Raw genomic sequence first — 11,591 nt, 5'->3', positions numbered from 1 at the left:
GGGGGGGGGGGGGGGGGTGTCCCTCTTCCCAACTTTTTCTTTGGCTCTCCTGTGCTAAGTGGTGTCTAACAACACATGCTTAAAAACAATTAGCATAGGCCCACAGGCCCCTCAATTAGCAGCAGAAGAGGATGGAGCTTGCCGACTCCTTGGCTGTGAGTGGGAACGTGCGTGGACTGGTAAACGGATGCCAGCGCCTCCCATGAGCCTGGCTGTGACCCTGGATGACTCTGCCAGCACCACCAGAGCCTCAGCAGGGTGGCAGCAGAGGCGATTAACACAGAACCAAGAGGCAAGCAAGTAAGCAAACAAACCATCATGGACCAAACATGATGCTGAAGGTTTTACAGGAGTGTGGTTTAGACACTTGTCTTGCAGCTGCCCCTTTCCTGCCCTCAGTGAGGCCCTCTCTGCCCCTCACAAAGCTCCTTTGTGGGTGGAGCAGTGATAGCAGACTGCATACCACAGCTTTACTGTACATTCCTGCAGAGGTACAGTATGTAAGGGCTACGAAAGGGTGGAAGCAGGGAACAAGGCAAGGAGTAGAGTCTGATTCATGGGGAGACAGAATTACTAACTATTACAAATAATTTCCCTCCCGTTCCTGATACTGAGCAGAAGCCTATCTGACTGCATGTTTCCTCACTGATAAAACCGAAATCCATGACAACCTTGGTGTCTGCAAAGAGCCCACACTGGCTGATGGCAGAAGGCCTGGACAAACATAAGAGACAACTGTCACAAGAGATTTTCTGCTCTGGACAGAGGCCACGATGCAGCTCTCCCCTTCACACTCTCTCACTGCAAGGGATATTTATTCATATGCAGAATATTCTGTTACGACACTGTATTCTTCTGAAATGATCACTAATTAAACACATCAGAGGTTTTCACAGTCCCATAATATGACACAAAGATTAACAAGGGAATGGACTAATCATAGACTGTAAAAGGAGGCTAACGCTGCAGTTGAATTTTTCATACAACGCTACTACCTCCCGCAACTAAAGACCTACAGCTTATTACAGGCGTCAGTTGACACATACAAAGATACATGTTGCATCAGTGCACCACGCATAACTTAGTCAACACAGTGTGTGTCATCTCATCCCAGCTGCTTGTGTCTGCAATCTCATTCTTTTGGTTACTTCCCAAAGCTTACGACCGCAACGAGGGTCCATCATCAGTTGAGAGATTCGCTTTATTCAGTTCAGCATTCTCCATTACTGCAGCCAATGCATGTAAGCAACGGTCAATTCTTTCCACTTTTCATCTGACTTTTGCTCCAGAGACAGAACTCAAATGTATGTTCTCATTCTTAGAAGTAGCAATCACCATCCGCGTAGCATTACACTCAGATTTTAGTGCACATCAGGGTGAAAATTAAAGGAAAGGTTATGGTTTCACTAAAGTCATCTGGGTTCATCCTTGGTACAATATGTTGTGACAATCCATCTATAAGATGTTGATATATTTCACTGAAAACACCAGAGTCATTAGCATTCATCCCCTGGGCTACATGGATATATGTACCACATATTATGGCAATCAAGCCAATAGTTTCTGAGACATTTCACAAAAAAAAAGCCAACCTCATGGCAGAGCTAGACAAAACATTAGGGGACCACTTAAGTCAGCAGGATTCATGCTGTGTAGACCGTGAATGTCTGTACAAATTTTCAATGCAATCTGTATACCCTGCCAGAGTTAATACAGCGATTGATTTGCTTGTTTATGAAATTACCTTTTGCTTTTGTTTTGCTTGTATTTCACTCTGGTTTGATCATCTGTTTCTGAAATATGCAACACTCTCCCTCCACAGTCCCACCTGCCTCCACTGGTACTTAAAATGGTCATTGCGTGATTTTTTGAAATGGAACTAGCCAAGTAACCAGCTGATGTTATCTCCACTTGTGTGTTCACTCCGTTACTGGTCTCTGGATATCTCACGTATTCACCATGTCGACTTTAATCCAATCAGGCACAGGAAATTAGACAGACACGTTAAAATGTATTGTCTCTATATGCCATGTGACAGAAGGCTAAACGCTGAGAGAGAGAGAGACCTGTGCTCCTTCAGTCAATTGAGTCATGATGCTGACGCCATCATACAGTGGGATCCAGGATTAAGTCAACTTTTTTTTTAAAGGTTCATGTACTCCATACCTCCCGGCTCCTTGGGTGTTAACAAGGTGCGGTGACATTTTCCTCGGGGTGCTGCAGACTCATCATGACAGACCTTATCAGCAGCTCTCCAGTCCTGACCTCCTGTCATGTCCTCTGCAGAGCCATGCACACGGAGAGACACAGTCCAGACTCACCCCTATCCCTCCAAACCTCACCCCATGGTTCACTCTCATCCTGAATTGAAGGGTAACTCAGATCACGAGGATGTGGAAGCTTAGTTCATGTGATATCGGTGTATTCTGATTGAACAACAGAAACATAAGAAACTTGGGGGAGTTGTCACTGATGCAGGGGAGCTGGACACCCACAGAGGATGAAAGTGAACTGTGGTCCATAATCTCTCTGTTAGTCAGAGAGAGCACTATCTCTAAATTTGTCTCAGTGCCTCATTTGAATCACTCACATGCTATTGGAAGGACTGAGTATCAGCTGCAGTTGAAAAGATGAGCAAACGCTACACTGAAGCCAGAGAAAAGAAGCTGGCCAAAACTTTCAATATGACCTTGAAATTTACAATGATATGCTCTGCTGACTGTGCACTCCTGTTCCTGTTTCAGAACAAAATAACCCTTTCTTCTTTTTAATTGATCCAAGTAATCAATGCAAGAGAAGGTTGCATGTCGGTCATACCAATTTCATAGAAAAAGGGATATTATATCTTAAATCATCTAATGTATGGCCTTGGGAGACATCCTGATCTCGATATCTCCAGATCCCACAATGATGAAACAACGAAATAAATCAGTGCAGTTAGCGCCTCAGGAAACAAAGGGCACTGAGTTTGAGTAGATTTATTTGCAATGACTCACCAGCACTTCCCATAAATTATGCCACTGTTATCACCCCGATAAAACTACAAAAAACAGGGATGTCTATTTCAAAGGTAAAAACATGTATTTAATAATACATGAAAATTCTGCCTTAATGGCTCACTGCAGAGCAGTTCAAAGTTCCATTCAAGGAGTATCAGGATGCACCGCGCCCACAGGCATACCTCGAGGAGAAGACGTGCTGAGAGAAAATCAAACACCAAATCGCCACACTTGTACTCTACTTGTCCACAGGCAATGCATTAGACACAGAGCAAGGTTGCACAGCTTAGATTGTCGCACTGGTTCTGGTGGCATGAAAACTGCACTGCAGAACAAATTTTGAGACCAGGAGGTAACCTCTGGAGAGTTAACTATGATGATTCTAAACTTCTGTACATCAGTGAGTTTACACTTGCTAGCTTCATAATAAACAACACAAACATGCACATTAGTAATAGGAACCACTGGTGGAAACACATCTGAAGACAGATTGTGCCAGAGTGTGTACTGTGCATGTTGAATGAACAACTATTATGAGCTACAATGTTGCATGCAAAGCATATTGTCTTGGTTCATGCAAGAACTTTTGGCCTTGAGAATGTGCCATCTGTAAATTCATGGACAAATCCAGAAACAACACAATTCTTATAGCAAGCTTCATGCAACAACAGCAAGAAAAAGTGATCAAATGCACCGGTCTGAGACACTAACCTGTTCATAAATAATCAGATTTTATCATAATTAATGTGTGTGTGTGAGTTCATAAAATGACAATGTCATCGAATCACATGAACTAACAACTTCTGGATATATAAAGCATTAATTCATTTATTTAATCATTATGATTCATGTATTAGTTATGCACCAATTAAGTATGCGGTTTGAAGCTTTATCACAATTGTTACTATAAGGGGAGCATATGAGGAACTTTTCTTGGTTAGAAGCAGAATTATCGTGTCCACTGCTGCCACATGAACCAACAGACTGCTTGATTCTTACCTTCCTGGGAGTTTTGTTGTTGTTATTGTGGGAGGCCAGATTGACGTCTTCATGGACGCGGTCCAGCAGCCACAGGAGGAACTCCAGAGCATCGTGTTGGGAATTACCACGGAACTGAGATCCATACTTGGACACTATAGTCTGGAGAGGGGGAAAGCGCACTTGATGAAAGTGGAATTTTTCTACAGCTGCATAATTAAGACAGTTTGGTTGATTATGTGTATTTCACTGTAAACGCAAGGCAAATGTGCTGTTACAGTACTGATGTTAAGTTATGATGATGCAGCCACTTCACAAAGAAACCTTCTGAAAATATCCATGAATATATTTATCCTATCGCCAAACATGACTTCACTGAAAAACAAACACAGTGGTGGTTCAATTCCCCTCGCCTCCACCTGAACCATGCTTTGACTGATGAAGTTATTTCAGATTTTGGATTTGCAAAATATGGCTTTGTCTAAGACTTAAAACGCAGACTTGTTGAAAAAGGTTTTACTGTCAAAAATATTGCCAACAGTTACATTTCAAGATTTTTGACATCAAAAAAAGGTGTGAATAACATTCTTCTTAAAAGTAGGTTGAAGACTACTTAAGCTCGCACACGGTATAATGTGACTTCAGATGTGAATGGCACCCGAGTCAATTAAGCAGGAATTAGCTGCATGAACCACAGCTGGCAGCCCGGAGAAGCAAAGGCAGTGATTATAGCAGAGGGAACAGCATACTGTAATCATTGCTTCATAATCCACTAATGTGTGATATGCCTCTTATAGCCATTACACCATAACATCATGTAGGATGTCTGACGATGAAGTTGGAGGCCTGTCACTGAAGAGCTGCTAGTTCAGTGTTCAAAAAGAACAGATGCTGAATTAAAACACACTCTTTGCTCCTTTAACACTCAGCACTGAAGTGTCCTGGGGCAAAGCATGTAGCTGAATATTTCTCCAGTGCAGCATCTCTGTGCCACACAATAAGAAGCTGCAGTTGTGCAGCAACTCCCTGGGGTGAACAGGTGTAGTTGTTTGAGTAGGAAGATAGAGCAGACCAGAGTAAAAATAATTTATTCTTGAGTCAACTATTTTTTCAAAACATCACAAAACAGAGCAGATTGGTTAGGAGTATTAACTCATTGAAAGTAGAGCCAGGGCTGCATCTTCAAAGTAGTTACTGAGACGTGGTTACTGACAAGTGCAAAAAGTGAACATAAAAATTCATAAACAGAGAAAAAACACTGGTGGAGAGATGGCAGAGCAATAAGGTTCTCTAATCATCTCTTCTGATCTTATCTTGAAAGTGAATATCAAGCTTCCTTTGACTTATAGATCTTGTTTTCTAGTCGAGTGTTGTCATCCAACACTGGATCCTTAAAATCATTCTAAGACTGGTCACATAGGTTGGTTACAAATTACGAAGCGCTACTGTTTTGGTCAAAACAACTTGACGCGTGTCTCTGTTGAGCAATGTTTTTATTACATCAAGAGCGTGCGAACTAAGAGCCAGAGAGGCTTCGAGATACTTCTTTAAACTGCATGTTTTGCTCCTATAGATGACACACTGCTGATTTTGGGAAGTCTTAGGTTTGCTCTGAATTTTAGAATAAGATATTTACACCCTTAAACATGTGTTTTCTCTGGATGTTGTGGAGGTATTTTCAAATGCATACAGTACTATACAGTATAACTTTCAGGGTTGCTTTGACATTCACCACGAGAACCATGGACACGTACAAGCCTAAAGCTGTTTTGCAGCAAAGTAATAACAGTAATTACAATCAGCCTTTTGAAGGTGGCAATTGTCTCAGTTATAATTGAGGTTGTGGAAAATATCGTGTTTTTTATTGTTCTCTGTGGCATAATGGCCACTGGCCAGTCTGTAATGTGTGTAATCATCTCACTAAAGGATAAAGGCCAAATAAGAAAACACTCCAAACATTTAGCCAATGTTATCTATTTCAACCATTCTTTCATTGTTTATGTTTTTAGCTATTTCAACTTTTTATTCATTACTGTTTAATTATATTTCATCTATTTCTTTTACCTTAGCTAAAATTAACTATTTCAACTGTTTATCTATTACTTTTAGCTAGCTAACTGTTTAGATGTCTCTGCTTGCAGAGTTGGGCCCCATTCATTTTCTATGGGACGCAAGTGAGTTGGTTCGCAAGGCATTGTGGGATTCCCGGCAACTCTGGAATGACCTGCGATGCAAAAAGTGGAAGGGCAACTTTTATACTTAAGGAGTTAAGTCTTTTCCTGCTGTGGAGAAGATCATTATTGTACTTTCTAGGATCCCTCTTTTCGTGTCTAGCCTCCAGGATTACAGATACAATCAAAAAGTGCTGTTTTGTCCTGGTTATTCATTTACACAGTGTTTGCTAATGCAAACTACTATACAAGCTACCTGCTAGCTTCTCACTCTTCAAATTTTTCTCGATTTGTTTGCTTTCATTGGGTCTACTCCGTCATTCTCAACACTTTGCATTCAGCTGCTACAGTACTACAGCTGACTCAATGTGTGGATATATATCTTTTGATCAAATGAAAATTTCTGTGGGTTCTTTTCTTAGGGTGACCAGACGTCCCCATTTTCCCGGGATAGTCTCCAGTCCCCTGTCCCCATAGGGGAGCTGTCCCCGGAAATGTCTCCGTTTTGAACTGTGTGTTAATCATAGACTGTATAAGGTGTTAACAGACCTGAAATCAGATTTTACGTGGCCAGAAAGACTGGACAGCAGAGCATACAGGTGTCATGCCGAAAAGTGATTGCTCTTTACAACTACATCTGCTTTTATCTAGATCAAACAGACATAATGTGCAAATAAACATCACTTTATGTCCGTGGTAATAGCAAAGGTCTATGTAAGTCTATGTCTATGTGATACTTTAACGTTTCTTTTAACGGAATAATCACAATTGTGGCCAAATAGGTGTTTGCAGTTTATAGCATAACCAGGCATGACATTTACGTGATAATAGACAATAATAGAAGCCTGTTGTTGACGATGGAAGATGTGTTTGGTAGGCCTATGTCTAATATCCTTGTCTATAATTATTAACATGACTTACTGCTGAGTTACATATGAAATAAAGATATGATCTCTTTTGAAATTATCCTTATGATTTATGACTATTGCTTTGTACCAACCAATCCAGTAGCCTACTTTTTAGCTGTTGAACCTTGTTGTTAATGCAGTATTCTACTTGCCAGAAAGTGATTGCAGCCTCTAAATATTGACTGAAAGGTAGTTTCTGCCTCAAAATGACTTGATTTCATTCGGAAGAGTTATATTTGACAGATTATAAAACTGAAATTGTCCCCCTTTTTTATTTCATATATAATAACATTATATTTTTTAATGACAAACTGACGACCAAACCAAAAATGTGTCCAGTTTTCATTTCAGAAATCTGGTCACCTTATCTTTTCTGTACTGAACTGTAAAACTCCCCTGGAGTACCTGTAGCCCTGGTTAGTAATCACTGTTCTACTGTAGATCTTCAGTGAGCCATCTGACTTACTGCAACCAGCAGAGTTGATAATTATTAAAGATCAACATGGAGACGGCAAATATTGACACATACCTGTGAGCAAGACCTGCTTCTGTCACAACATATATTTAGCTTCCTAAATAGGCCCATCAATATACACCGTGGGGAGAATGACACTCCTGTTCAGTCATCAAGCCTGCTCACCCCTAAATCCCTTCTCTTTTAGGCTACTCATGTTATGGAAGCTGATAAAATGGCTGTCGAGTAACTGTTTGAGTTTTAGGCTTTGTCCCTGTGCAGGCCCCTCTGTGCAAACACACCATCCTGCCAGGGGGTATGCAGAAAATGCTCAAGCACTGTCCAGATCAAAAGCACACATCTGCTCCCAGGTTGAAGAAACTCAACCCTTCAGCGTCAGAGACCCATCACTGAGAGTGGAATCTCGGGACACATTGCCGATGTAAAATAACTATAGTGAACATTTACAAAAGCTGCCGCCCCTCGTCCACCTCTCTTGTCCCACCAGCCAGGTGGTAGTGGAATGCAGCAGAGCTCCGGGTATTCGGCAGGACTTGGTTGTTTTGTTTTTCTCCTGACTGGGACTCTGCAGCCAACTGACCTGTGGCGAGGCCACTGCTGATCCCATAACTTTGAAGATCAAATGAGGATGATTCTACATTTACAGAGGAGGTGTACATGAACAGCATTAATCATTTAAATGAAAAGTGCAACACAATGTACGTTATATTGAAAGTCAATCTGGTAAAATAAAGAGATCCCTTTCAACACTTGGCCTTTTCTCATTTCTTAACAAAATTCCTGTGACATGAAGATGGGTTCTATGGGCCCTGGCTGCTTTAGCCAAACTTTTCCAATACCTGTCTGATAAAACAACTGACTTTCAGAGGCCTGCAACGACAGATTAATTGAGCATTTTAAAAAAGACAAATCTCTTTTGGAGGATTGTTTATGAGTGGTTTGTGCTGTCTAGAGTTCCCACAACTGGGAGCTACTTTTGCCTCTTAGACACAAGCCTTGGAGCTATCTGATTATTTTATAATGCCTCCCTCCAGGCAGCTGTGGTATTACTCAAGAGGCAATTTCAGGAGGCCTAAGCTGCATGAACTCTGGACCTCCTACCACAGCCAAGAGGCGCAGCAATGTGTGTGCTGTCTGTGTGTGTGCTTTAACACAGGAAACATCTCATCACATGTAAGGGGAGTGTTTAGGGGGTTTCTTTTAATCTATTGTTTAATCTTGGCAAGATGTTTCCATGCTGTTCTCTCTGATTCTTGTCCTGAAAATATCTGATATCTGAGTCCCTCGAGATAAGAGGGGAATGAAAGAGTGGAATTTGGGAATTATTGGCAGTAAGGATTTTGGTTGACAAAAGGAATACAGCAAAAGCGAAATAAAGAATCAATGTTAAAATTGATTGACTTGTCAATGCTGCATTTTATATGCAGCAAAAACCCAAACACTGTTGGCTCTCTGGTAAACCTTTGCTTCCTCATTACAGTACATTAAAGTGTGAGGACAGACATATACTGTACTGTAGTGGTCAAGATATTCCAGTAGCCATTCCCCTTTTCTTATAGAGTAATTAGCATTTCCAAGAATAGATCCATTGTGAAGTTTCTTTGTTCACTGCTCCATATTATCTACTTCGTGCCTTCAACTATGGCTCAGAGAAATCCAGAGCAAAGAGCTGCAGGCAGATAAAGTGCACCCCCTCCCCATCTTCAGTATGGGCAGAGTAAAGCCTGAGGGTCTCCTGATAGGACTGCGCCACCGCCCCTGATCCTCAGGGAAGGAAGATTCTTAAGTAGAAAGTGTTACAGTAAATCACCTCCTTCCTGTGCCAACATACTTTGCATCACAACAGCAACACATTTAAATAAACACTGTAACGTACAGATAAGCAGTCACCTGAACCTTACTTCACTCGCCATGCTGTGAGAGGAAATAAAACACACACACATAGTTACTGCTGCACAGAGCTGCAACTAAGAATTGATGATTAACTTAAAGTCATCATAGGCCTACTGGGGTTTGTTCATAAAACTGTGCCAGCAGTGATGAACCTTATTAGTATCATAAAAGTTTTTAGTGTTGTAATAAAGGGCCTTCTGGCAAGAAAAAAAGTCCAGCCCTGCAGTTGAGTCAGGCACCTGCTGACCCTGCACCCTCAGACTGCAGCGGCACAGAGCAGCAGCCTCATTATCACCTGGCAGGAAAACACTGAAGTCACAGGGCAAAGCGCTGTCTGCTTGTTAGTGGGAAGAGAATGGTTGCTATACTACTGTAAATTATAGTAAATGATGTAAGACTTGCGATGCCCCCCTTTATCTGAACATTACATAATAATAATAATAATAATAATAATAATAACTTTGATTTATATAGCGCCTTTCACAAACCCAAGGACGCTTAACAACATGAGAGCTACTTCATAGTGGTGTTTATAGCATAGCCCCCTATGTACAGCTAAACAAAAAGTTCTGTTCTTTAATGTAAGAGTGTGTTTAGTTAATGACAACCACTGAAGCTGTAAGACATGACCATACCTTTTTAATATTACCTGAACCCACTCTGTACTATTAAATATACTGAGCTCATATCCACCTGTAGCCTGTGTTGTTTTTTTTTTGGCTGACATGGTGCACTTTGGTTACCTTGAAGTCCACAGACAGCTGTGGGGTGTACTCCAGAGTCCACAGAGCCCTGACAAGTGATGCCAACTGCTCCGTGACTTCTCCCTTGGCAAGCCGCGTCTCATCACTTCTCACCACCCCGTTTATTCTGCTTTGACTCAGGTCCAGCTTATATCGCTCCAACCCGAGGTACTCTGCGAGCAGGTCGGTGTTGCTCAAACACTGGACCGCGGCGTTCATGAAACAGGTGTTCCCGTGGTTTTTCAGCCCCAGAACACCAGGGATTTTGTCTCCGTATTGGTAGAGGAGTTTTTCTCTGCCGGTGCACAGAGAAGAAGAGGTGCTCGAAGTGTTTTTCACCACGCGATCCCAAGCCACCTGTACGTCCTCTTTGATAATTCCCGAGCTGGCGCTGAGGGTGCAAGGTGCGCCATTCCGAAACCCCCCATCGTCGTCCTCAGCGTCGTGCGCGTCAGCGTCTCCAAAGTGGGTGAAAGTGCCCAAAGTTTTGATGATTCTGTTCATAAAACTCCCCACAGACTTCAACGATTTCTTTCGGAAAAGCTTCCCGGATTTCGGTTTTTTCTCTTTGCGCTTCTCCTCCTTCGATATCGGCATTTCCTCCTTGACTCTGCTCTGTTTCTCCATGACAGCGCCTCTACTCCCTCGCGCGTCTATTCTGAGACTGATAATTGTGTAAATTCCGATGCCGGTGTGTCACTTCTCCGCCAGTGTCCCCTGTCCGGGTAGCAGAGGGAAAAGCGCACAGATGTGACACCATCGCGGAGCCAGGAGGCACAACAGCACACTGTTATTCCACCCCGCGCTGACAGTGAACCTTCCTCATCCATCCCAGCACTTACTGAAGGCGTTCATTATTGCTCCGAGCCCGCTGTCACAAGCAGCATCTCGTCATGCCCAGCACAACACGAGCCGCTCCGCCGTCCAGCTGCAGCACTGAGCACTCCCCTCCCATCGCTCCCAACTTCGCCTAGAAAAAGCTTGTGATTGTGTGACTGCCCCTCCCACTTTCCAGCACATGGAGGAGAGAAGAGCGCAGTGAACGGTCTGGATTCATGTGGTCAGCGTTGGAAAATAATCTGACACAGAAATGTTCTTATTTCACTTTCGATCAGAGGTGGAAGAAGTAGCCTACTCAGATCCTTAACTTAAGTAAAAGTACCCATATCATAGTGAAATACTGTATCCAAGCTAAAGTGCTTTATTGAAGTACAAGTACACAAACAGAAGTAGTAGTACAGTGAAAGTACTCAATCTGCACTAAAATAGACCCTAAGACTGACATTATTTTAGGACATTATACTGTTTATAATGTTGTATCAAATCAGTTTTTGTAGCTTTATATATGCTACCCAAGTTAGGGGTCCTCCAAGATAAATCTGAGGGTTTGTAAGTAATGAAAGAGAAACAAAGAATAGCATAAT

General features: G+C 42.2%; 1 protein-coding gene across 2 annotated transcripts in view; it reads right to left on the bottom strand.

Moving 5' to 3' along the window:
• The window catches only part of usp43b (ubiquitin specific peptidase 43b), a 74,973-nt gene extending 63,869 nt beyond the window's left edge, over nt 1-11,104 (bottom strand). For both annotated transcript variants that reach the window (XM_046072422.1, XM_046072415.1), the window contains exons 1-2: nt 10,168-11,104; nt 3,999-4,139 (exon numbers count right to left, since the gene is read on the bottom strand). In XM_046072422.1, coding sequence (XP_045928378.1) covers nt 3,999-4,139; nt 10,168-10,794 — 768 coding nt within the window. In that variant the 5' untranslated portion in view covers nt 10,795-11,104. The remainder of the gene's footprint in view (nt 1-3,998; nt 4,140-10,167) is intronic.
• Between the last annotated feature and the right edge of the window lie 487 nt (nt 11,105-11,591).

This window comes from Micropterus dolomieu, linkage group LG02 (genome assembly GCF_021292245.1).
Source record: "Micropterus dolomieu isolate WLL.071019.BEF.003 ecotype Adirondacks linkage group LG02, ASM2129224v1, whole genome shotgun sequence".
In the NCBI taxonomy this organism is placed as follows: Eukaryota; Metazoa; Chordata; class Actinopteri; order Centrarchiformes; family Centrarchidae; genus Micropterus; species Micropterus dolomieu.
This window is presented reverse-complemented; position numbering and strand designations above follow the sequence as displayed.